Source organism: Moschus berezovskii, chromosome 21 (assembly GCF_049115385.1).
Source record: "Moschus berezovskii isolate FMDL1 chromosome 21, NW_MosBer_1.0, whole genome shotgun sequence".
NCBI classification, from domain to species: Eukaryota; Metazoa; Chordata; class Mammalia; order Artiodactyla; family Moschidae; genus Moschus; species Moschus berezovskii.
Genome location: NC_142480.1, coordinates 352,082 through 378,657, shown reverse-complemented (window position 1 = coordinate 378,657; position 26,576 = coordinate 352,082). Strand labels below are relative to the sequence as shown.

The following is a 26,576-nucleotide window of genomic DNA, read 5'->3' as shown; positions in this document are numbered from 1 at the left end:
TTTATGGGCACTGACAAATTTTTTTTATAAAGAAATAGGGCCAGATTCCTCTCCTTTGATGTCTGGTCTGATCATGTGTAGGTGCTGCTTTGCTTATTTTGAAGTCATGTTCAGTTCCTTCAGTCACTCCATCGTGTCCGACTCTTTGTGACCCCATGGACTGTAGCATGCCAGACTTTCCTGTCCATCAGCATCTCCTGGAGCTTGCTCAAGTTCATGTCCATAGAGTCAGTGATGTCATCCAGCCATCTCATCCTCTGTCGTCCCCTTCTCCCGCCTTCAATCTTTCCCAGCATCAGGGTCTTTTCCAATGAGTCAGCTCTTCGCATCAAGAGACCAAAGTATTGGAACTTCAGCTTCAGCATCAATCCTTCCAATGAACACTCAGGAATGATCTCCTTTAGGATGGGCTGGTTGGATCTCCTTGCAGTCTGAGGGATTCGCAAGAGTCTTCTCCAACACCACAGTTCAAAAGCATCAGTTCTTCGCCACTGGGACCAAGGATGTGTCTGAATTCTGCTCTGCTGTCCTTAGTTGGTGGGCAAAGGGGCTGCTCATCCCAGACACTGCATCTGCATCCCAGGATGGGCAAAGAGGGAGCCGCACTCTGGAAGCCCTGCCCTTGGACCCCAGTGCATCTCACGGTGAAGACCAGGGTCACGTAGATGCCCCTGGGGGCAGAGGGGGCCGGGCTGCACTGGGAAGGACAAGGGTAGGAGGGGTGTTGGGTGGGTGTGAGGATGGTAGGACCCAGAGACGAAGGACAGGAGCTGTGGGTGGAGGGGTCCCGCGTGGGCCGTGCTGGGCAGAAGGGGGCTCGGGGCTTGGGTGTAGAGGGGCGGGCTGACCTAGTTGGGTGAGGAGACCCCAGGACCAGGGCAGAGAGGGGAGCAGCAGTGCAGGCAGTTTGGGGAGGGAAAAGTGAGGGGGTGGGTGGGGAGGGTAAAGGTACAGGGTTGGGGGTCAGGGGGACTGTAGGGATGGAACTGGAGAGGGGAGTGTGTGGGCAGAGTGCAGTCCCGGAGGCGGGTCCGTGGGTGTGGCGGTGTCCTGCGCTTGGCCTGGGCCAGGCTGGAAGGAGAGGAGGCCGGGGCCTATGACTGGCCAGGGCCTGAGAATGTGCATGCGACTGATAGCAAGAACAGCGGCTCTCAGGGTCCAGGGAGGGCATTCCCGGTGGTCCATGTCGGGCTCCAGGCGGATGGCGGTGTGACCAGGGAGGGGGCTGTCAGGGCTGTCTCGGGCCCCTGGCATTGTGGACCAGCAGCCCGGGTCTCCTGGGTGCCCCCTGCCCCGACTGCTGCACTGCTTTCTGCTTTTCAGTGAGACTCTGGGTGACCCTGGGGATTAGAACTCTGCGCACGGATCTTAGGGACCTGGAGCAGGTGTGGGGGGCCTTTGCGCGACCCTCAGGCTCTCCACACTGCAGGCTCAGGAGCGCTGGCAGCTTTGGGGCCAAGGAGCCCCTGCCTGCTGGGGCCCTTCCTGGCTGAGCGCAGGGTCTCAGAGCCCCGAGCCTCCAGCCCTTGAGCTGTCTCCCCGTCCTCCCCAGGCTGGTGCAGGCGGAGCCCTGCGGTATCCTCGTGCACCTCTGTGTCCTGTCACCGAGTCCTAGATGCTCCTTGTCTCCTCCAGGAAGTCACTCCAGACCAGCCTGAGCAGGGAGACCTGGCTTCCCTGTCACGCTCTGCGTCTTTGCTCACGGACTGCAGTGAGCCATGCGCCTGACTGAGGCCCCCGCCCGGGCCCTGTGCAGGGACCTGGGATGGTGAGCGAGGGAAGGAGTGGAGGGCACCCTGCCCCTGGGGAGGGCAGTCCAGCTTTCTGCTAGAACTCTCTGCAGACCTCCAGGCCTGTGGGGGGGTGGGGCAGGGCAGGAAGCCAGGCAGGAAGAGGCTTTGCAGTCAGATTCAGTGAGCAGCTGTCACCAGAGCTGGCCTGGGACTTAAGGGCTTTCCTGTCTGAGGGCGGTGGGGGCGGGGGGGGGGGGTGTTGCCACACAGAGAAGAGGCTGCCAGGGCGCCTGGCTGTGTCAAGCCACCACCCTACAGAGACCAGCGCTGGCCCTGAGGTCTGGTGCCTGGCCTGCACCCAGGAAAGGAGCTCGGTGAGTGCCGCCCTGAACCTTTGCCCTGAGCAGGGTCCAGACCCTCTTGCAGACAGGCTTGGGGTGACGGGCAGGCAGGTGTAGGCTGTGGACACACTTGAACGTAGAGCCCACGGGGGCCTTGGGCTTCTGGGGGTCCTGCTGTGGGCCAGGGCACCACGGCTGCCTGGGGTAGCTGAGACTCCAGAGACGGGGCAGAGATGCGAGTACCTGGAGGGGCCGTGCTGTGGGGTTCCTGAGGAGGACCTGCGTGAATGACTGTCCCCCAGGAGGAGACGGTCTTCCCAGGACCCTCTCCTGAAAAGGGGCCTGAGTGCTGCCTCAACCCCCCAAGGGGTCCTCCAGCTCAGGTCCCTGTGAGCCAGCACTGTGGCCAGCCCTGGGCAGCAGGCAGAGCACAGGGGGCTGCGGTCCTGGTGGACGCGTGCGGACAGTGCGGCTCTGAGCCTCCTGGGTGTCTATGCGGGGTCCGCAGGGGCGGGACACGACCCTGGGCAGCTTGGGACACTGGTGGCAGCTCTGGCTGGTGACTCCAGAGACACGGAGGAGGGTGGGGACACAGTCGGTACCCGTGACTCGCCCAGCTCCAGGACCTGGAGAGGAGGCACCTCTGGGCGCTGCTGGCTCACCCCAGGTCTGAGGGCGGTGCGGGCCAGGCTGCACTCTGCTCTCTGACCTCTGGCCTGGGGTCGGGTAACTAGAGGGCTGGTTTGGCTACACCTCCTGTCGTGGTTTCACTCGCTCAGCTCCACGGTGACCCAGGGCTGCCTGGAATCCCCGTTGACCCCCCGGCCCGGGGCCTCTGTGATGAGGTTGGGCTGCCGGGTGGGACAGGACCCGGGAGTGTGGGCCTTTGAGTCTGAGCCTGGCCCGTTACCCACCTGTGGCCCACCGGGCCGAGACCATGAGTGGCTGAGACCATGGGCCTCCCAGCAGAGGCCCAGCCTGCCTCCGGCCCGCACAAGCTCCTCCGGGGTCAGAGGCGGCAAGCTGCTGGGGTCCCCTGTCTGGGTCTCCGCAGCCCAGCGCCTGGCCCAGGACCCTTCCTCGGGCTGTTGCTGCCCTGAGACAGCAGGGAGGGGGCGTGCAGGGTGCAGTCTGATGGTCAGGAGGGCAGAGCAGCACCCAGACCTGGGGGACAGGCTCCCTGCTCGTGGGACCTGGGCAGGGGGGGTTTCTGACACTGAGAGTGTCACTGTGGTACCGTAATAACCATAATACACTGTGGCACAGCCGGCTTCAGAAACCCCAGCTGCTGGCCTTCAGCGCCCCCTTGGTCTTTTCTGCTGGGCATGGAGCCCTCGGGAGCTGTCAGCTGGTCCAGGTCTGGACGGGCCCAACGGCAGGGTGGCCTGTGATGCCTCCTTGCCCAGCCCACTCTGCAGCCATGGAGGACCCTCCTCCATGTGCAAGGCTGTATGCACCCTGGACTGAGTGGCTCTCTGAGCCCAGGTCTGATGTCCTGCTGGGGCTGCACTCCAAGCTCCTTCAAGCTGGTGGTGGCAGGCTGGGGAAACTCAGAAGCTGAGCAGAGGCCAGAACAGGGTGGCCATGGACAGTGTCCTGCACAGGAACCTGGCAGGAAGGGATGCCAGTCCATCTTGAGCTCCCCAAGCTGACCTGTGGGGTGGCAGGTGGCCATGCCGCAGGGCTTGAGGGAGACTTAGATGTAACAGCTCCCACTGGCACTTCCCACAAAGGCTGGTTACTGGCTTGGCTTCTGGTGCAGTGCCCGCCCCGGCCATGATCTCTGGACACTGCACAAGGAACCTGCATACCCCTGCTACATGTGAGAGGCCCGTCAAGCCCCCTCAGGCCAGGCCTGGATCCGGACTCCTGTACCTCGGGTCTGGCAGCATGCTGGGAGCTGCTCCCTCTGCATGAACCCCTCCCAGCCTGCTCCCTGGCGAGCTCCTATGCAGTTGAGTACAGGCCCGTCTCCAGCATCCACTGTTGTCAGCTTCCCTGAGCTCCCAGCAGGGTTGGAGTTGTCTAGGGCCTTGCCCCTGGGAAACTTGACCTGATGGTTTGCCCAGTGTGGGCTCTGTCTTTGTTGGCCCCATTTGGTGGCACGCTGAGCATCTGGTGGTCAGGGCCTGCTTGCCGGGCTCTGGACGTGTGGCTGCAGGGTCAGTGCAGTCTTCTCAGAGTCTGGACACGGGCCCGCACGCTGCGTCCACCCAGAGCGGCCCAGGAGGCCGAAGGTCTCGTCTCTGAAGCTCAGGCCGTGAGGCCTGGCCGTGTGGGGCTGGGTGGCCATATGCTTGGCAGGTTTTTGCTGCCCCATGTCTCACTGTGGTAGTCACTATAGTAGCACTGCAGTAGAACCCTTGGCAAAAAGCCCTGTTTACACTGTAGGCCGTCCGCAAGGGGATCCTGGATGTAGGGCGTTCAGAGGGCTGAACAGTCGGGGGAGCTGGGCAGCCTGGGCTGGCTGTGGGTGGAGCGGTGCTGGGCTCAGGGCTCGCGGAGAGGCGTGGCACCACAGGCGCCCTGCTGGAGCACGTGGGAGGTGTCTCCTGCCAGGTGTACGATGACCACGCCGGCTCTGTCTTGAGGCTCTGAGCTGGACTCAGCCAAGTGACAGCCTCCTGGGTTGACAGATGGTACCCAAATTGCCCACAAACTGTGTATTGGTCACCTTGAGGCTGGTTGTGCTCTGGGGCCAGCAGGCATCTCCCGCCAGGAAACCCAGGAGCAGAGCAGGGTCACTCCTGCTGCTGCCTGTCCTGGGAGTCCGGGCCCAGTTGTGCTGGCCCAGCCCTGAGGGCAGAGCTGAGCTGCTCCATCCTCGTGGCTCCAGAGGGACTGGGAGCAGGTGCAGGGAGCTGCGTCCCCCAACCCTGCACCCACCCCCTCCCTGACCCCGGGAGTCCAGAGGCCCAGGACAGGGCAGGGCCCTCCTCCCCGGGCGGTTCATGCCCTCTGCACCCTCCAGGCCTTGGAGCACAGTTAAGACCCGCCCTCTTGAGGCCCTCAGCGGCCCCCGGGCACCCACTCCATGCTGGTTTTGGGTGGTGGGTTGCGATCAGGCCTGGAAGCTCTAGCTTGTCCAGCAGAGTTCCTACTGGAATGTGGACAGTCCTCTGGATCTGGTCTCCCCCTAGCACCCTGGGGCATCAAGATGGGCCCCGCCGCCTGCAGGGGCTGGAGGGCTGGCCCTTTGCCGGGACCCCTGCCCTGCTGGCAAGTCTTGGTCCTGGGGAGGGGTCAGGGACTCCCTGGGATGGCTGCCTCATCGGGACCTCGGCCACTGTTGCTCAATGCTCTCGGTAGGTGGCCCGGAGCCCCAGGCCCTTCTCTGTCCCCTGGCTGTTGGCCGAGCCCAGGGCCCATGCCCAAGCATCCCTTCTGGGTCACTGTCCTCAGTTAGTAGGGGAGGCAACCTGGTTGGGAGCCCAGTGCCCCTGGAGACGCACTACCCGGCTCCACACCTGCATGCGGGTTGGACTTTATGTCAGGGCCTGAGTCACTGTGGGTGTAGCAGTAGCTATCACCACAGTATTCTCACGGCGATACGCACACCCTCAAAATCCTCCCTACCTGGCTGTGTGTGCGGGCCGCCCTCATGGGCTCCAGCTGTCTCTGAGGTGGGGATGCTGTGTTTCCAGTGGGTTTTTGCTTTGAACCCTGGGGTAAGCAGGGTGCAGGGTGAGTCTAACTCAGACCTCCATGGGAGAAGAGGCAGCCCGCTCTGGGCCTGGGGCCCACTGAGATCTGCCCATGGGAGACGAGGCAGCCCTCTCTGGGCCTGGGGCCCGCTGAGATCTGCCCATGGGTCCCACGGGCAGTCTGCCTGACTCGGGGGTTCTGGTTGTGTCCTTGCTGCCCTCTGGACCCTCTGAGTTTCCCTGTCCCGGGCCTGACCAGTGAGGGCTAGCACCCCCGGCCCCCAGCTCACATCTGCTGGAAGTTGCTGGTGGTGGCTGGGCTCACACCTGGCATGTGTGTCAGCCACCTGGTGTCTGGAGACGGCTGCTTGGGTGCAAGACTGGCTCCCGTCTGTGTCTGTGGGGGGTGCCCCTCCAGCATCGGGTGCGGATGGCCTGCCCCAGGTACGATGCGGGTGTTTCCGTGGTTGGTTGGGAAGTCTCTGATCAACCTTCCCTAGCCTGTTCCCTGGCTCCAGTGCACATCCTTCTAAGGACCCTCACGGAGCCTGCCGGGGGCACCTGCTGGCCAAGGAGGCTGGACGTCCAGGTGAGTCAGGGCCTGGCCTGCCGCCTTCCCGCCCCAGCTGGGCTTGACCTGAGGGCCAGGCTGCGAGGGGCTTGATGGCACTGGGCTCCGCATTCACTGTCCAGGTTAGCTGTTCACACAGTTACCTTCCAGGGGCCTTTCCCATGGGAGTGGTGGAAACAGCTTTACTCAGTCACTGTAACAGCAGGGGAGGGCTGAGTGCACCCCTGCACAGAGGTGACAGCTGTGTCACAGGAGAAGCTGGAGCAGGGTGCCCGGACTCTGGTTTAAGAGGGACCAGGAAATGTGGCCACGTGTGTATGACGAGGCGGCTGTGTCCACTGGCCACAAGGGAGCAGGGACTGTGTCAGGACTCTGTCCTCACTGAGGGCTCCGGGTCTCTGGAGTCCAGCAGCTGAGGGGCTTGGGGGGCTGAGCGCTGGTGAGGCTGACCCTCTAGCACTTCCAGCCAAAACTGTCACCAGTGTTGCAGAAACCAGTACTCTAGAAGCCAAGCACCACACTTGGAGGGCTGGAGAACTCAGGTTTGTTATGCCGCGAGCCCAGAGGAGTTAACACTCCAAGCTCTGAGCCCTGAACAAAGGGGTGACAGGGTTTTTATAGACAAGCTATTGTGGGCAATCTAGCTGCTAATACACTGGTTTAAACTAAGTTATTTTCCATGTGTGGGAACAGCAGTCAGATGGGGAGGGGGATGCCTGACCTGGACAGACATGATTAAGCCGGTTTGCAGGGACTGGGCAGTTGCAAAGAGTAGGACAAGGCTGAGTGAGATAAGCTCCAGTTCCTAGTATTGCAAGTCCCCACTTTCTGAGACTACGTGACCTATGTAATCCAGACTTTGCAAGGAGCAAGCTGAGTTACAGAGGCAGAAGGAGCAGGAGGTGATGTAAAATTTTAAATTTTCCTCTTCACCAGGACGGCCAACAGCTCCTCTGGGTGTGCAGAGCAGCGGAAGCTTGGTGGAGACATCTGACACCAGGGTCTCTGGCACTGTTGCGGGGGCCACGCCTACCTACATCCTCGGGGGGTGGGGATGCCCTGTTAGGAGCCAGGCCCTCCTAGCACCTGTGCTTATGGAGCGGCCACCAGGATGGGGAGGAGCGGGGCCTCTGCCCTCCTGCAGGGCAGCCTGGGAGCTCCACGCTGTAAAGCAGCTGGGCATCCGTGGGCAGGGCCACGGTGAGCTAGGGTGTCAGAGGACGAGACACAGTCCAACACAGTAAGGTCCTGGGGAGAGGAGCAGACGGCCGGCCTGGGAGGAGGTTGCTGGGGATGCGTTAGGTGTGCTGTGAGACTGCCAGGGAGCCGGGGCCTCATGTCTGGGACAGAGGGTGGTGGGGGAGCCAGGTGATATAGAAGTTTTGCAACAAAGGGAAGGTAGTTTGAACGTCAATAGGATATTGTTAATTAAAGAAAGCCAGATAACCCATGTTTAGGAATTTAGTGCTTATCTGTGTGTGGGAAGATGCAAGAGTCTGGGCTCCTTCAAAGCATTCATTTCATAAGCACCTCAGCTGTCTGGGCCAGTGTCCTGCGTTTTCACATCCTGAGTTTCCTCAGGGCTCACTGTGGGGAGTGGCTGCAGCCTCAGGGCTGCTGGTCGGCAGGTATTGTTCACCTCTCTGGGCGCCTTCAGGGCTCAGAAACTCACCTTTGGAGAGCTGGCATTTCAGATGACTGTGGCATCCTTGTTTACTGATATGGCAGGAAGTACTTCATTTCTCAAAGGTAAGAAGAAAAAGGGAGATTTTATTTAAGCCAAACTGAGGATTCTGGCCCCAGAAGGGAAGTGGATTCTCAGAAGTCACTCTGCCTACCAAGAGTTGAAGGCACAGTCATGCACATTTTTGAGACAAAGGATTGTGGGGGTATTTTACAGAAAGGTCACCAGGGGTGCCCAGCCAGGTAAGTCATACAAAGTGGGCAAAGGTTTGCCGAGACCCCTCCAGAGCTGGGAAAGAGGGCTGATCTTTAGGAAGTTACACGGCTGGTGTTGGAAGAGAGGAAAACTTGCCCTTTCCCTTGGGGTAGGCCCTCCGACGTTTGAGGAGTGCTGTCTGAGCTGTGCCACAGAACCACAGGTGCCAGGAAGGCCCAGCATGGGGAGGGAGCACACTGCACTGAGTGTTGTCCTGCCTTAAATATAGAAGCCGTCTCATCAATTTTCAGGGTCACTTCAGGTGTGGAGAGGAGAGGAGTGCCCCCTTGGTGTCCACATGGGCTTGCAGGGGCTTAATAGAGTGAGTCTTTGCTTCCCTTAGCGGGGATCACTGGGTGAGCTGTACAGAGTTCTGAGTGTCTGGTTTGAGTCTGTGCAGTGAACTGGACAGAATTTGGCTTCCTAGAATTTCATCTGGACTTCCCTGGTGGCTCACTGGTAAAGAAGTCTCCTGCCAATGCAGGAGATGCTGGTTCGATCCTGGGTCAGGAAGCTCCTCTGGAGCAGGCAATGGCAACAGACTCCATTATTTTTGCCTGGGAAATCAAATGGCCAGAGGAACCTGGTGGGCTATACAGTCCATGGGGTTGTGAAGAGTTGGAAACAACTTAGTTTCTAAACCGCTACAAACAAGGATAAGGGTCTCACTGATGACTTCTGGCTGTTTGCTGACACGCCATCCAGCCCGAGCTTCTCCTTTTGGGGGCATCAGGGCAGGATCCCCACACACGGCCATGGGGCATGGGGGCAGGATTCCTACACGCGGACATGACCAGTTTTGCAGATGTCCAAGAGCTTGCCCCAAATCCACCAGGGCCTGGACTCACCTGTGCAGACGATTACAGACTCGGTAACCTCAGCGCTTTCTTGGGGATTAGCATTCTAACTCCCTGGAGAAGGAAACGGTAACCCACTCCAGTATTCTTGCCTGGAGAATCCCATGGACTGAGAAGCCTGGTAGGCTACAGTCCACGGGGTTGCAGAGAGTCGGACATGACTGAGCGACGGAGCGGAACGGAGCAGATGGAGCGGAGCGGACGGAGCGGAACGGACGGAGCGGACGGAGCGGACTGAGCTGACGGAGCGGGGAGGAACAGAGCGGGGCGGAGCGGACGGAGCGGAACGGACGGAACGGGGCGGAACGGACGGAGCGGAACGGACGGAACGGGGCGGGGCGGGGCGGAACGGAACTGACGGAGCGGGGCGGGGCGGGGCGGAACGGAACGGACGGAGCGGGGCGGAACGGACGGAACGGGGCGGGGCGGAACGGACGGGGCGGGGCGGGGCGGAACGGACGGAACGGGGCGGGGCGGAACGGACGGGGCGGGGCGGAACGGACGGAACGGGCGGGGCGGAACGGACGGGGCGGGGCGGAACGGACGGGGGCGGACGGACGGAACGGGGCGGGGCGGAACGGACGGGGCGGGGCGGGGCGGAATGGAACGGAGCGGACGGAGCCTTCTAATTCGATCCCTACTTCTTCCTCAGTCGGTTTTGTTGCTGGAAAAGGAACGTCCTGGGTGGCGGCACTGACTCTGTTGGCAGGCTCTGCTAGCCCTGTGCTCTGGACCTGCTCCGTCTTCCCAGCCTGCACTGTGTCCAGGGCAGAGGAGCAGAGCCTGTGGGGGAGTGGGTGGTGCGGGGCAGGGAGAGCCCCTGGAAGGGGAGCAGAGACAGGGAACACTGCTGCAGACACAGCTGGACGGCCGGGCTGCCCGCGAGCACTGCCCGCTGGGGTGGTGGCCTCCAGCTTGAGGGTGTATTGTGCCCTGCCCAAGGGGCAGGGCCGCTGGAGTGAATCCCATGGCTAGGCTTTGGCTCCACAGCCACGGCCACTTTGGTGTGGGCGCACACTTTCCGGAGCTGTGGGTGGGGCAGGTGTGTCACCTGGAGGGAGGGGCTCAGGCTGCAGGAACAGAGTGGCAGTAGCCGATGAAGAGCCCTGCGCGCTGAGTGCTTGGTGTGGCCTGGGCAGTACACCCAGCGCCCACGTGTCACTTCGCGGGGTCCTCACCATGCATCCCCAGGGGACCCGTGACGACTGTGATGAGTAATTACTCCACAGGCTGGGCACTGGCAGCAAAGGACCCAGCACACCGTTGCGGGCCAGCTGCTGCTGGTGCCACATCTCCGTGCAAGAACGGAGGCTGTGATGAGAAGACAGCTCTGGGGGTGGGTGGGCATGGCTGGTTCTGGGGTGGGGAAGGGCTCTGGCTTCTGGGGAGGATGGTGCAGAGGCACAGAGTCCAGGGCAGGTCCACAGTGAGCTCAGGTTAAGCGGACGGCACGCACTCTGCCAGGTCTGGACGGAGGACTCGCCAGGCCCTGTGTTCTGAGGCTGATAGTGTGCCTTTGAGGACAAGAGGAGCGCCTGGCCACTGCCGCAGGCTCCCTGCAGGCACCAGCATGGGGCTCCAGGCAGAGGGCACGTCTCCGCTCGTCCCCTCCAGGTCACCTCTGGAGCCCCAGGTGGCCAGCAGGGCCCCTGGAGCCAAGCGCCCCCGGCATGTACCGTCATGGGGCTGCAGCCGTGCTGGGCAGCTGTGACCGCTTGCTGAGTCCCTTACCAGTGTCCGTGCCTACCCGCTTAGCTTGGGCTGGGTTTCCGCCCTGTCCTGGGAGCTCAGTGCAGGTGGATTCTCCTTCTGAGGCTGCTAGCAGCCCTCTGCCCACAGGGACTGCAGTGCTGTCCTCTGTAGGAGGGCCAGCTGGCGTCTATGAGCAAGGGCAGTTGAGAGCAGGAGGCAGTGCTGAGGCAGGAAGGCGTGGCTCTGGGGGGTGGTGGGAAGCCCAGGGAGCACCTCCTCCGGGTGGGCCCAACCTTCCGCCAAAGAGCCCCTCCGAGCCAGTCCAGGGCTTCCGGGCTCACTCGTCGGTCACTGTCATCAGTCCCGCTCTTTGATACTTGCCGCTGGGTCCAGGCTTCTTTGGTTCTTCCCCAGAGACAGGGGGAAGTATCTTCTGCTGCTGCTAAGTCACTTCAGTTGTGTCCGACTCTGTGTGACCCCATAGATGGAAGCCCACCAGGCTTCCCCATCCCTGGGATTCTCCAGGCAAGAACACTGGAGTGGGTTGCCATTTCCTTCTCCAATGTGTGAAAGTGAAAAGTGAAAGTGAAGTCGCTAAGTCGTGTCGGACACTTAGCGACCCCACGGACTGCAGCCCACCAGGCTCCTCCATCCATGGGATTTTCTAGGCAAGAGTACTGGAGTGGCTTGCCACTGCCTTCTCCGAGGTATCTTCTAGTAGACTCTATTTCTGCTTTCAGTTTCAGATTCGACTAATACCAAATGAGTGCTTTTCCACTGGGCTGCTTCAGGTCAAGAAACACGACAAGACTGCCTCTGCGTCCTCTCCCTCCTCCCAAAGCCCTGGATGAACCTGAAGCCTCTGACTTTGCTCAGTGGGACTTTGCAAGGGCTGATCCACAGCAGCCCGCTTTCTCCAGCTTCTCCTCCCACATGGGGGAAGAACCGGCTGGAAGGAGAAGAGCCTGGTCTCAGGGCTCGGGTGGAGGAGCGACCTCTCGCCACGGGGTGCTGTCTCTGGTCTACTTGCTTCCTCCGGTGCAGGAGGGAGCAGGTGGCAAAGAGGCTTTGTCAAGGTTCTGAGCAGGTGCCCTGGAGCTGGACGCACCGAAACACAGGCTCTCTGCCAGCCCTGATCAGGAGAAGGGGGAGCAGCCCTGCCCCTGGACAGGGTAGGGGGCACCTCTTCTGCATGCACTGGGCTCTGCAGGCAGGGGTCGGTGGGAGGTGGGAGGACCCTGGGGCGGTTGGGAGGATCTTTATACATGAGTGCTGGCAGTGCGTCTCCCAAGTAGACCCAGTGGTCCCTGGGCTCCCTCTTCCTGGAGCCATTGTGGGGCCCAGAGAGTGTTTCCAAAACCTTCCATCTCTGAGTTTTAGAACCCAGTTTGAGTTTGAGGAGGGTTTTAAAACCTGTACCCAAGAACTGTGGAAAATGAGGAGAGCCCACCTAGATTCTAGCCCTGAGTCTGCAGAGCCCAGAGGCCATGGGCACCAGGCTGGCCTCCCAGGGGTTGTCCTTACGGGTCCAGTCACACCCAGCACTTGGGCACACTCACTCTTGCACACACGCGCATGACGTTCACCTCAGAAAAAGCCAGAGGTCACCCAAGGGTGAGAAATGGCTGTCTGGGTCTCTGCTCTGTCCCGAGGCTGGACGTGGAAGGCACCCACCCTGTCCAGCTGCCAGAGGACAGTGGGGTTACCACACGTGGCAGACCACCCCATGAGCCCCCCACCCTGCGTGAGTAGTCCTCGACTACCCTGAGCCCAGTTTGGGTTTGGCAAAAGAGAAGGTACCTGGGAGATGAGGAAAACCTGAGTGTTGGAGAAAACCCAAATAAAGTTGTCCCTAAAGGGGTTGTTAACACCAGGACCAGCAACTTTGGGTCAAGACCCAGTTGCTGACTCAGGTCTCTCCTGACCAGTCTCAGGCTCAGTTTGGGCTCTTAGGAAGACAAAATATTAGAAGACACCTATGGATGGTTTTCAAGATTTATTTCAGAGTGCTGGTCAGCGGCCTATCGAGGGACCTGGTGTGAGAATGCTGACCCTCCTGATACCTGCCCCCACCCCTGTCTGCTGCAGACTTCAGCTTTGCTGTCTTATCACCGATTCCTTCTCAGAAGTTCCTCCTACCTCCCCTGCAGCTGTGCAGGGGTCCGGAGGCTGGTTTACACAGGATGCTCTGTCTCTTCCTTAATTTTGCTGATATGGACAGTTTTTACATTTGTGGCCACGCCAAAGAGGACTGCAGCTATCAGGGCGTACAGGCGAGCGAACACCAGTCTCATGTAGACGAGAACTGTTTTGTCAGGCTCTACCGATCGAAATCGTCTTGGAGGGGGTCCGCTGTCTTCACTCCCTCCATCACCCCTGTTTTTGCAAAGTGGAGGTGCCCAGCCCACGTGGCAATGGCAGTGGCTTTTACTGTTGGAGGGTGAGGAGAGTGAGGGAGAGTGAGGAGAGTGAGGGAGAGTGAGAGAGTGTGAGGGAGAGTGAGGAGGGTGAGGAGAGTGAGGAGAGTGAGGAGAGTGAGGAGAGGGGAGTGAGGAGAGTGAGGAGAGTGAGGAGGGTGAGGAGAGTGAGGAGAGTGAGGAGGGTGAGGAGGGTGAGGAGGGTGAGGAGAGTGAGAGAGTGTGAGGGAGAGTGAGGAGGGTGAGGAGAGTGAGGAGGGTGAGGAGGGTGAGGAGGGTGAGGAGAGTGAGAGAGTGTGAGGGAGAGTGAGGAGGGTGAGGAGAGTGAGGAGAGTGAGGAGGGTGAGGAGAGTGAGGGAGAGTGAGGAGAGTGAGGGAGAGTGAGAGAGTGTGAGGGAGAGTGAGGGAGAGTGAGGAGAGTGAGGAGAGTGAGAGGAGAGAGTGAGGAGAGTGAGGAGAGTGAGGAGGGTGAGGAGAGTGAGGAGAGTGAGGAGAGTGAGGAGAGTGAGGAGAGTGAGGAGGCTGAGGAGAGTGAGGAGAGTGAGAGAGAGTGAGGAGGAGGTGAGGTGGAGAGTGAGGGAGAGTGAGGGAGAGTGAGGAGAGTGAGGAGAGTGAGGAGAGTGAGGAGGCTGAGGAGAGGTGGAGAGTGAGGAGAGTGAGGAGAGAGTAGGGAAGAGGGTGAGGGAGGTGAGGTGAGGAGTGAGGGACAGTGATCGTCACCGAGGGACAGTGAGGGAGACTGAGGAGAGTGAGGGAGAGTGAGGGAGAGTTAGGAGGGTGAGGAGGGTGAGGAGGCTGAGGAGGGTGAGGAGGGTGAGGGAGAGTTAGGAGGGTGAGGAGGGTGAGGAGGGTGAGGAGGCTGAGGAGGGTGAGGAGGGTGAGGAGGGTGAGGGAGAGTGAGGAGAGTGAGGAGGGTGAGGAGGGTGAGGAGAGTGAGGGAGAGTGAGGAGGGTGAGGAGGGAGAGGAGGGTGAGGAGGGTGAGGAGGGTGAGGAGGGTGAGGAGGGTGAGGGAGGGTGAGGAGGGTGAGGAGGGTGAGGAGAGGAGGGTGAGGAGGGTGAGGAGGGTGAGGGAGGGTGAGGGAGGGTGAGGAGGGTGAGGAGGGAGAGGAGGGTGAGGAGGGTGAGGAGGGTGAGGGAGGGTGAGGAGGGTGAGGAGGGTGAGGAGAGTGAGGAGGGTGAGGGAGGGTGAGGAGGGAGAGGAGGGTGAGGAGAGTGAGGAGGGTGAGGAGGGTGAGGGAAAGTCAGGGATAATGAGGAGCAGTGAATCGCAGTAAGGGAGGGTGAGGGAGAGTGAGAGATGGTGAGGGAGGGTGAGGGAGAGTGAGGGGCAGTGAGGGACAGTGATCGTCAGCGAGGGACAGTGAGGGAGAGTGACGGAGAGTGAGGAGAGTGAGCAAGAGTGAGGGGACAGGGAGGTCATTCTGATCAGACACTTGGGGACAGTATGATCAGTGAGGGGACAATTTAAGGATAGTGATGGATAGTGGTGGGATGCTGAAATTAACTGGGAGAAAATGAAGGGACAGGTTAGGTGATTATATAGTTATCTGACTAGGGGATTTTATGTAAAATATTCGGGAAACTCCTGTAAATTAACGATCAATCGAGAAAGCAGGTTGGTTGAACCACAAGACTAAGCAGTCTCGCTTAGCAACAAAACTGTACAATAGAAGCCCGGGATATGCTCCAAGACAGTGGAGCGAGGATGGCCTGAGACCCACATCCTGCCCAGTGAGCTCAGTGAGTTAATGACCCCTGAGCTAGAACAGGTTCTCTGCACACAAAAAGCAACCATTTACGGGAAGGTGACTTTCAAAATGAAAGACCCTCATTGTACTGAGACCTAAAATATTTTCTGGAGTCTATGACAGTCCTGACCTGACCATCTAGGGAGGGAAAAGTAAAGTCTTCTAGCCTACCTGGGGAAGGAACTGATGACTAAAACATGACATTTACTCAAGAGAGACCAAGGAGGTGTTTTCCCTTCCCCACTTCTACTTTGATGGAAAACGGTGTCCACAAAGTTCTCAGGGAGCAGCAGTGCTCCATCACCACTAGCAAGCGTCACAAGCCTCCTAGTCTAAAAAATCATTTCTCATCTACCACTTTACGCTTGCTGAATTCTCCCCACTGACATGAAGGATGGTGTCTGGTACAAAAGCTCTTCAGACACCCCCTGAAATGACCTCAATCTGTTTCATGGTGACAGTGATGGGAAAATGAACAGACAGAGAGGGACTCTGAGGGACACTGAGGAGACCCTGGGGACAGAGAGGGAACCCGAGGGCCCAGCGGGGTGGCCCCCCACCTTGAAGAGGGTCACGGTGGCGCTGTAGCAGACGCTGAGCAGGAAGAGCGTGATGAAGATGGAGATAGTCGTCCAGAGCCCGTCCAGCTCCCCGTCCTGGGCATCCGCACAGTTCTCCTCCTCCAGGAGCAGGTCTGCACAAGGAGGGTTGGTCAGTGCTGTGTCTGCCCACGGGTGGCTGGGCAGGGTCATTGGGGCCTCGGGGCAGGGCTCCCTCTGAGGTGGGGGAAGGTGTCATGATCCTCCCATGGGCTGGGCAGGGGTCACCTGAGGTCAGTCTCTGGGCCTCAGCCCCAGCCTCAGCCCCCACCCCTCCAGCCCTGGCCGCTGTCTGGGCCTGGCCTGTGGGGTCCTGCTCCCATCCTGAGCTATGTCCTGAGCTGGGGCCCTGACCCCACCTCCCTGCAGGACAGAGGCTCAGTTCCCGGCCTGCTCTGCCCTGGGGGTCAGGCCTGGAGCCAGGAGGATGAGCAGAGTGCACGTGCCTGGGCCCTGCCCTTGGGGAAGGAGAGCAGACAGCGCTGGGCTGTGTCCTTGTGCCCGAGGGGTGAGGGTGTCAGGATGAGGGGCTGAGGGGGATCTCAGCCTGCTAGGGAGGGGCATGGGTGCCCAGGGGAGGCGAGGGACGGATGTCTGACTGGTCAGTGTGGTTAGTGTAGGGGGGGGCCGCTGAGCAGCTCATGGGCGCTGGAGGATGGGGACCAGCTGGTGTCCACAGGGAGGGCTCACAAGACCCAGCTCTGGGTCTGGGCCCACAGAGTCGCCCCATGGGTCCCTGAGTGCAAGCCCTGAGCGTGCGGGCGTGTGGGTGTGTGGCAGGGGTTCAGTGTGCTCGTGTGCAGGTGGGTGCCTGTGTGCGGGCTGTCTCATGTGTGTGTGGGGCTGGGGCTTGATGTCTGTGGCTCTGGGCTCAGTGTCCGCAGGGAGCAGCTGGGTCCCTGCCCTGGACGTTCAGGGCTCCCGGCCTGGGCCCTTTTCAGGCACAGGGACGACCTCCCCATGAGCGCACAGGCCTGGCCCCAGGCAGGGAGGGCCAGGCAGAGCCTCCTGGTGGATGGAGGGCAAGGCCTGACCTCGGGAGCCTGAGGGTGAAGTAGGACTCCCTCCCACGGGCACGCCTGGCTCCAGGCAGGCCCAGAGTGGACACATGGACGCTGGACACCCAGGGACAGGGCCCTGGGGACAAGGATGTGGCCCTGCCCCACAGTGTGGCCTGGAGCAGAGGCAGGAAGCATTGGGCCTCAATCTCGGAGGGTCTTGGGGGCTTCCCCCATCCTGTCCAGAGTCTGGCCCAGCAGGTGGTGGCTGGAGGGGGTGGAGCTGCGCCTCTAGCCAAGCCCCTTCATGGCCTCAGGCAGCCCCCAGGTGGCCTGCTGGACCCACTCACTGTGTGTCTGGCCCTGTGCAGGGTCAACTCCCCCTCAGATGATGAACAAAGTGGCCCAGAGTCGGCTCAGCCCACCCCCGGCAGGCCTGGCGGTCACCAGGGCTCTGCCTCGGAAAGAACCAGCACAGCGTTGCAGGGTCCCAGGGCGGCCTGGGTGCTTTATTCATGGCGGCCCAGGAGGAATGCACACAGGGAGGGGCTAGGGCGTCCTGGCTGGACCTGGAGCCCGGGTAGGGTGGGGTGGGAGAGGGCTTGCTGGTGCAGGGACGTGTGGCTCATTTACCCGGAGACTTAGAGATGGACTTCTGCGTGTAGTGATTGTGCAGAGCCTCATGCATCACTACACACGTGTAGCTGTCTCCTTCCTGCCAGCTGATCTTGTTCACCCTGAGCCTGCTGTACAGGAAGTAGGAGCCATCGGCGTCCAGCTGGGGCGGGGTCGTGCCGTACTTGCCCTCCGACTCAGGCTGCCCGTTTCTTTGCCACTCCACGGCGACATAGTCTGGGTAGAAGCCGGTGACCAGGCAGGTGACGCTGACTGTGCTTTTGCTGAGCTCTTCGCGGGGTGGGGCCAGGACGTACACCTGCGGCTCCTGGGGTGTCCCTGTGGGGACAGGCAAAGCTGTTAGCACAGCGGTCACTCTGATCGGCCCACGGGACCCTCCTAGCCTGTCCACCTGGCCCACCTTTGGTCCTGGAGATGGTCCTCACAACGGGTGCCGGGAGGCCTTCATTGTAGACCTTGCACTTGAACTCCTTTCCCCCAGTCCAGTCCTGGTGCTGGATGGGCAGGGCGCTGACCACGCGGTAGGTGCTGTTGAACTGCTCCTCTCTCGGCTTTGTCCTGGCCGTGTGCACCTCCACGTCATCCACGAACCAGGAGAACTGCACCTCGGGGTCGTCCTGGCCGACGTCCACCACCACACACGTGACCTCGGGCTTTCCAGAGATCGTGAGGGTGTCCTTGGGTTTCGGGGGGAAGATGAAGACAGACGGTCCTCCGGGGAGCTCAGGGGCTTTGGGGAAGACATAACAGGTGTCAGCCCCTGGGCAGACTTCCTCTTGGACTTCCACAGCCTCACCTGTGGCCCTTCCGGGCTCTGTCCACATCCGGGGTGTGATGGTGAGACTGGGTGACTTACCTGGGCATTTGCAACATTCGCAGGGCTGCGGTTTGCATCCAGGGTCTGCAGAGAGAGCAGACTTGGGGTTACCAGGGGCAGGAAGCCATGGGCCGGGCTTAGGGCAGGGACGGGTTTTGGCAGCTCTGAGCCCAGGGCCCGTCTCTGTGGGTCCAGGTGTGTGGACGTCGTCCAGCCTGCGGGCACCCTGGACCTGGTGGAAACTCCAGACAACCCCCTCCTCAAGCCTGCGAGACCGTCAGGAGAGAGACAGACAGGGCCTCCCCTGACCCGCCGGGCCTGGCTCCCGTCACCCCTGGGAGGGGCCCTGCAGGCAGGGGCGGCCCCTGGTCTCCTGGAGGGGACGCCCTCCCCGTGGCCCATGTTCTCACCAACACGCTTGTCCACCTTGGTGCTGCTGGCCGGGTGGGCTACGTTGCAGGTGAAGGTCTGGGCTCCTGAGGTGCTGGCGGGCACGGTCACCACGCTGCTGAGAGAGTAGAGCCCGGAGGACTGCAGGACGGCCGGGAAGGTGTGCACGCCGCTGGTCAGGGCACCCGAGTTCCAGGTCACGGTCACCGGCTCGGGCATGTAGCTGGAGACCAGGCAGCCCAGGGTCACGGTGGAGCCAGACGTGTCCCCGCAGCAAGAAGCCAGAGGGTAGACTTTCGGGGGTGTGGTTGAGGCTGTGAGAGAGGAGGCTGGGTGAATGCGGGGTCTGGCAGGACCTCAGGTGCCCAAGCCTGTGGCACCACTGAGCCCAGCCACGGTGTGCTTCCAGAGTCTGACGACTGGCCGGCATGGTCTGGCCACCCGGCTCTGTGCGCTGCAGCTGGGGTGTCTGGACACAGCTGGGGTCAGTGGGTGTGGCCTCCTGGATCAGAGCCCGGGCCCCCTTCTGTCCGGTAGGTGCCTGGCCTGACCCGTGGCCCCTGCTCCCCCAGCCTGGTCAGCTCCCTGGACCTGCAGCCTGTCTGACCACTGAGCCGGTGACCCAAGCCTCCTTGGCCACTCGTACCACCCTGTCAACACACCATGCCAGGCCTGGTCGCACTTTGGCTCCTGAGCCACACAGGCTGCTGGGACAGGCAGACCCTCGGCCCAGGAAGTGCAGTCCCCGCAGTGCCCTCAGGGCGCCTCACCCTGCAGGCCCAGAGCCCTTCCTCTCGGTCTTTGCTCGTCCTTGTCTTGTTCTTCATGCAGACCCTCCGCCAAACAGTGTCCCCATTAGCTTGAGGGGCAGCCCACACCCCTGGTCTCAGCCCTCTGCCTGAGCAGCTGCGGCCTGAGCTCTTCTGGCTCTGTGCCCCTGCTCCCTGACCCCCGTCCCTCACCCTCGTCCAGCACCCACACCCCTGGTCTCAGCCCTCTGGACTCAGCTCTGGACGGCTGTGCTCTTGGGCCCATCTTCTCTGCAGGGCTCAAAATGCCCAGTGTCCCTACATCCTGACCTGACAGCACAAATGGCCCCGTGCAGCCTAGGATCATCTGCTACTGATATGCTCAGCACACACATGGTCAGCGGAGGTCGTCGGCAGGGGTGTGATATCCCAGCCCCTGCTAGGCTGCACAATTTTTGTCTGCTCTCCTAAAATCCTGGGAGAGCTCCCTGAACTCCCAGCCCCCTGCTTATCCCCAGAAGCTGTACCTGCTCCCCCAAAGCACCAGGGGCAACCCTGTCCTCCCAGCCCCCTGCTCACCATCACGGGCTCCTCCCACCCTCCCAGCCCCCTGCTGACCCTCATAATCAGTACCAGCGCTCCCAAAGGACCAGGGGCATCCACTGCCCTCCCAGCCCCTGCTCACCCTCACAAGCTGTACCTGCTCCCCGAAAGCACCAGGAGCATCCCCTAATTACCCAGCCTCCTGCTCACCCTCACAAGCTGTACCTGCTCCCCCAAGCACCAGGGGCACACCCTGCCCTCTGAACCCCCTGCTCACCCTCACAAGCTGTACCTGCACCCCCAAAGCACCAGGGGCACACCCTGCCCTCTGAAACCCCTGCTCACCCTCACAAGCTGTACCTGCTCCCCCAAAGCACCAGAGGCACCCCCTGCCTTCCCAGCACCTGCTCACCCTCATAGGCTGTACCTGCTCCCCCAAAGCAACAGGGGTTCCCCCTGCCCTTCCAACCCTAGCTCACCCTCAGAAGCTGAACCTGCTCCCCCAAAACACCAGGGTAATCCCCTGCCCTCGGAGCCCCCTGCTCACCCTCACAAGCTGTACATGCTCCCTGAAAGCACCAGGGGTATCCCTTATTTGTCCAGCCTCCTGCTCACCCTCATAACCTGTACCTGCTCCTCCAAAGCAGCAGGGGCTCCCCCTGCCCTCCCAGCCCCTGCTCACCCTCATAAGCTGTACCTGATCCCCCAAAGCACCAGGGGAACTCCCTGCCCTCCCAGCCCCTGCTCACCCTCACAAGCTGTACATGCTCCCCCAAAGCAGCAGGGGCACCCCCTGCCCTCCGAGTGCCCTGCTCATCCTCATAACCTGTACCTGCTCTTCTAAAGCACCAGGGGCTCCCCCTGACCTCCAAGCCCCTGCTCACCCTCACAAGTTGTACTTGCTCCCCCAAAGCACCAGCAGCACCAATTGCCTTCCCAGCACCTGCTCACCCTCATAGGCTGTACCTGCTCCCCTAAAGCAGCAGGGGTTCCCCCTGCCCTTCCAACCCTAGCTCACTCTCAGAAGCTGAACCTGCTCCCCCAAAACAGCAGGGCCATCCCCTGCCCTCCGAGCCCCCTGCTCACCCTCACAAGCTGTACATGCTCCCTGAAAGCACCAGGGGCATCCCTTATTTGTCCAGCCTCCTGCTCACCCTCATAACCTGTACCTGCTCCTCCAAAGCAGCAGAGGCTCCCCCTGACCTCCAGCCCCTGCTCACCCTCACAAGCTCTTCCTGCTCCCCCAAAGCACCAGGGGCTCCCACAGCCCTCCCAGCACCTGCTCACCCTCATAGGCTGTACCTACTCCCCCAAAGCACCAGGGGCACCCCCTGCCCTCCCAGCCCCTGCTCACCCTCATAGGCTGTACCTGCTCCTCCAAAGCAGCAGGGGTTCCCCATGCCCTCCCAGCCTCAGCTCACCCTCATAGGCTGTACCTGCTCCTCCAAAGCAGCAGGGGTTCCCCATGCCCTCCCAGCCCCAGCTCACCCTCAGAAGCTGAACCTGCTCCCCCAAAGCACCAGGGGCACCCCATGCTCTCCGAGCCCCCTGCTCACCCTCACAAGCTGTACCTGCTCCCCCAAAGCACCTGCCCACCCAGCACCTGCTCACCCTCACAAGCTGAACCTGCTCCCCCAAAACACCAGGGGCATGCCCTGCCCTCCCAGCCACAGCTCACCCTCAGAAGCTGAACCTGCTCCCCCAAAGCACCAGGGGCACACCCTGCCCTCTGAACCCCCTGCTCACCCTCACAAGCTGTACCTGCTCCCTAAAGCACCAGGGGTACACCCTGCCCACCCAGCACCTGCTCACCCTCATGGGCTATACCTGCTCCCCCAAAGCACCAGGGGCATGCCCTGCCCTCCCAGCCCCAGCTCACCCTCACAAGCTGAACCTGCTCCCCCAAAGCACCAGGGGCACCCAATGTCCTCCCAGCCCCAGATCACCCTCACAAGCTGCACCTGCTCCCTAAAACACCAGGGGTACACCCTGCCCACCCAGCACCTGCTCACCCTCATGGGCTATACCTGCTCCCCCAAAACACCAGGGACATGCCCTGCCCTCCCAGCCCCAGCTCACCCTCAGAAGCTGAACCTGCTCCCCCAAAGCACCAGGGGCACCCCATGCTCTCCGAGCCCCCTGCTCACCCTCACAAGCTGTACCTGCTCCCCCAAAGCACCTGCCCACCCAGCACCTGCTCACCCTCACAAGCTGAACCTGCTCCCCCAAAACACCAGGGGCATGCCCTGCCCTCCCAGCCCCAGCTCACCCTCAGAAGCTGAACCTGCTCCCCCAAAGCACCAGGGGCACACCCTGCCCTCTGAACCCCCTGCTCACCCTCACAAGCTGTACCTGCTCCCTAAAGCACCAGGGGTACACCCTGCCCACCCAGCACCTGCTCACCCTCATGGGCTATACCTGCTCCCCCAAAACACCAGGGACATGCCCTGCCCTCCCAGCCCCAGCTCACCCTCAGAAGCTGAACCTGCTCCCCCAAAGCACCAGGGGCACCCCATGCTCTCCGAGCCCCCTGCTCACCCTCACAAGCTGTACCTGCTCCCCCAAAGCACCAGGGGCACACCCTGCCCACCCAGCACCTGCTCACCCTCACAAGCTGAACCTGCTCCCCCAAAACACCAGGGGCATGCCCTGCCCTCCCAGCCCCAGCTCACCCTCAGAAGCTGAACCTGCTCCCCCAAAGCACCAGGGGCACACCCTGCCCTCTGAACCCCCTGCTCACCCTCACAAGCTGTACCTGCTCCCTAAAGCACCAGGGGTACACCCTGCCCACCCAGGACCTGCTCACCCTCATGGACTATACCTGCTCCCCCAAAGCACCAGGGGCATGCCCTGCCCTCCCAGCCCCAGCTCACCCTCACAAGCTGAACCTGCTCCCCCAAAGCACCAGGGGCACCCAATGTCCTCCCAGCCCCAGATCACCCTCACAAGCTGCACCTGCTCCCTAAAACACCAGGGGTACACCCTGCCCACCCAGCACCTGCTCACCCTCACGGGCTATACCTGCTCCCCCAGATCTCCAGAAGCCCCCCTGCCCTCCCAGCCCCTGCTCACCTGCAGCCTTGCTGCCCCCTGTCCCTAGGCTGCCCCCTCAGCCTCCCCTGCCCCTCTGGCCCCTCTGGCAGTCCTCATCCCTACCAGCTCCACTCCTCACCCCTTTATTTCCTGGGCTCAGCTCTCGCCCCTGGACTTGCCAGCTGCCCGCGCGGCCTCCGGGCAGCTCTCCCCTGGAGGAGCTCTGTCCAATGGGCCCTCCTGGCGGAGGTGCTGCCCTGCTCTCTGCTCGTCTCTGTCCCTCCACCTACACCCTCCTCTGGCCCCTTGCTGCCTCCAGTTTTCGGGTCACCTGCCCTTTCTGCGGCTCCCACTGCTGGTCCTCAGGCCCCGGATGCTGGTTAGCCCCCCGCGTCCTGGGGCGCTGAGGGCTCAGCCCCGTGCTGCGCGCTGTGGACATGGAGCCTGGCTGGCCCTGCAGGCCTGCACTCGGCTCTGCCGCTGCGCTCGGCCCCAGCCCAGTCGGGACCCACAGTCCCCGCACGTGGCCCTGCCTGGGGCCCACGCCGGCTCCACCGGCCTGTCCGGAGCCTTGGCTGCCCTGGTTCGGCTCCCTCCCCTGCGTCCTCAGGTCAGATCCTCCTTCCGTCCTGTCCCGGCTGGTCCTCACGCCCGCCCAGCCCCGGCCTGCAGAGCCCCTGGCACGCGCGGCCCTCCCCGCCCGTCCCCCAGCCGTCCTGCTCCTCGACAGCCCGGCAGCCCCCGAGTGCCCCAGTCCCGGGGAAGCAGTGCTCCTGGTGCGGTGCGCCCGGCCCGGGTTCTGTCCCCGCGCTTTACCCGCACCGTGGTCGGGGCAACTGCCTCCACGGGCCGCTCAGCTGCTGCAGCCCCTCCGGGGGTCCCGAGGCCTGTCTCCCTCCAGGGCTCTCATTTCTGTCCCTGTGCACTCATCCTTGGTGTCGCCACTCACCCATGGTGGGGGCCGTGGAGGGGGCTCCTGGCTGCTTCCCAGCTCTGGCCCCAGACACATGTGGCTCCTGGGGTCTGCGCGCTGTGTCTGCAGCCCCGCTCCCTAGCACTTGGTCACTGGTCCCAAGAGGCATGAGTTCCCTTCCCCCAGTGCCATGAACACTAAGAACTGGAATGAAACCCGGTGACGCGACTTGCTTCCTGAAGTTCCCTGTGCTCTGTGTCTGCAGCCCTGCTTCCTAGGACTTGGCCACCGGTCCCAGGAGGCATGAGGTCCCTTCCCCCAGTGCCGTGAACACTAAGAACAGGAATGAAACCCAGTGACGCGACTTGCTTCCTGAAGTTCCCTTTTCTTCTGAGTGTTTTCTGTCTCAGAGGGCCTGGGGGAGTCCAGATGCGGCTGAGGTACGTCTTGTGGGTTGGTGGGGTGGTTTAAGCGGCACCCTCGCACCCAGGGGAGGAGTGGGAATTCTAGCCATCACGGGTATTCCACTTCCTCATGTATTGTGCCTGGTTGACCCACCACAACCCAGGGATAAATTAGAAGTTTGGTGTTAACATATCCAGATGACTGCATATACAGTAGATAACCAGCAAATCCCTACAGTACAGCACAGAAGTCCTAAGAATAGGGATCAAGGACGAGAAAGGAATACAAGGAATCCAAAATGGAAAATAAGAAAAATATCACTGCTTGCTGATGACATGATCTAATACATTCAAAATGCTAAAGAAGGCACCAGAAAACTCCTAGAGCACCGTAATGAATTGGATAAAATTTATGGATACAAAATTAATACATAGAAATCTGTTGCATTCTATATGGCAGCAATGAAATACCGTAAAGAGAATTTAAGGAAAGAATACCATTTACCATCCCATCAAAAAGAATAAAATACCTAGGGATAAACCTTCCATAGGAGGCAAAATTCCTCTGCTCTGAAAGCTATGACACTGATGAAAGAAATTAAGGTGACACTAACAGATGAAAAGATACTCTTAAATCAGAAGAATCAATATTGTGCCAATGACACTTCTACCCAAAGGAATCTACAGGTTCAATGTAACACCTATCAGATGACCAATGGCAATTTTCCAGACCCAGAACAAAATTTTTAAAAATTTGTTGGGAGACATGCTGCTGCTGCTGCTGCTAAGTCACTTCAGTCGTGTCCGACTCTGTGTGACCCCATAGACGGCAGCCCACCAGACTCCCCCGTCCCTGGGATTCTCCAGGCAAGAACACTGGAGTGGGTTGCCATTTCCTTCTCCAATGTGTGAAAGTGAAAAGGGAAAGTGAAGTTGCTCAGTCGTGTCCGACTCTTAGCGACCCCATGGACTGCAGCCTACTAGGCTCCTCCATCCATGGGATTTTCTAGGCAAGAGTACTGGAGTGGCTTGCCGAGACATAGAGACCCTAAATAGTCAAAGCAATCTCAAGAATCAAAAATGGAGATGGAGGCATCGGGCTCCCTGACTTCAGAGTATACTACAAAGCTACAGTCATCAAAACATTATGGTGTTGGCACAAAACCAGTTATAAATATCAGTGATCCATGAAACAGGGTAGATAGCCCAGGAATAATCCCACCCACCTATGATCAATTCATGTATGATGCAGGAGGCAAGAGTGTGAGATGGAGAAACAACAATTTCTTGAATAAGTTCTGGGAAAACCGGATTGCCACTTGTTGATAAATGAAATTATAAACTCTCTAGTGCCATGGGCAAAGATAAACTGAAAATGGATTAGAGACAGAAGTGTGCAATGGGAGGCGATGAAACGGAAAGAGGAAACGTGGGCAGAACTCTCTTGACATAAACCAAGATGGTGTCTGCATGTACCCATCTCCTAGAGCAATAGAAACAAAAAGAAAAATAAACCAAGGGGACCCAATTAAGCTGAAAGGCTTTTGTACAACATGGAAACCATCAACGAAACAAGACTACCTGCAGAAGAGAAGATATTTGCAAATCGCCTGACCACTAAAGGATAAACTTCCAAAACGTGTAAGCAGCTCATACAGCTCAGCTTAAAAAAAAGCTAGACAACCCATGAGGAGAGAGGAAATCGGCTAAGATGGAGTATTCAGGCTCTCTTGCCCCACACTTTGTAAATAGTGACTGTGTAATAGCTGAGATCATTCACAGCACTGCACATGCTTGTCATGAGGTACTGGCTTGCTCAAGGTTTGTGTGGTATCCATATGTGAGCTCCACCTAGAAAGCGGCAGCATTTTACTGCTTCTGCTTTATTGACTACACTAAAGCCTTTGAATTGGTGGATCACAGCAGACTGGAACATTGTTAAAGAGAGGGGAATACCAGACCACATTACCCGCCTCCTGAAAAACCTGTATGCAGGTCAAGAAGCAACAGTTAAAACCAGATAAGGAACAATGGACTGGTTCAAATTTGGAAAAGGAGAACATCAAGATTGTATTTTGTCACCCTGCTTATTTAACTTCTGTGCAGAGTACATCATGAGGAACACTGGGCTGGAAGAAGCACCAACTGGAATCAAGATTGCCGGGAGAAATAGCAATAACCTCAGATATGCAGGTGACACAACCCTTATGGTAGAAAATGAAGAGGAACTAAAGAGCCTCTCGATGAAAGTGAAAGAGGAGATTGAAAAAGCTGGCTTAAAACTCAATATTTGAAAAATGAAGATCATGACATCCATGGCAAAATAGATGGGGAAACAATGGAAACAGTGACAGACAATTTTCTTTTGCTCCAAAATCACTCCAGATGGTGACTGCAGCCATGAAATTAAAAGACACTTGTTCCTTGGAAGAAAAGCTATGACCAGTGTAGACAGTACATTTGAAAGCACAGACATTACTTTGCCAACAAAGGTCTGTCTAGTCAAGGCTATGGTTTTTCCAGTGGTCATGTTTGGATGTGAGAGTTGGAC

The 26,576-nt window shown here is 59.9% G+C and overlaps 1 long non-coding RNA gene and 1 gene segment (V, D, J or C); both read right to left on the bottom strand.

The window, feature by feature from the left end:
* Positions 1–2,103: 2,103 nt before the first annotated feature.
* Positions 2,104–9,418, bottom strand: LOC148774460 (uncharacterized). The gene is made up of 3 exons (XR_016035715.1): positions 9,077–9,418; positions 7,962–8,031; positions 2,104–4,698 (listed from the first exon to the last, which is right to left on the bottom strand). It is a non-coding gene; the product is annotated as an uncharacterized LOC148774460 (long non-coding RNA).
* A 5,959-nt stretch (positions 9,419–15,377) lies between these two features.
* Positions 15,378–23,679, bottom strand: LOC148774459 (immunoglobulin heavy constant gamma 4-like). The segment is given in 6 exon segments: positions 15,378–15,637; positions 17,174–17,494; positions 17,577–17,906; positions 18,033–18,077; positions 18,404–18,697; positions 23,658–23,679. Coding segments are annotated over 6 exon segments (1,239 nt in total).
* Positions 23,680–26,576: the final 2,897 nt, after the last annotated feature.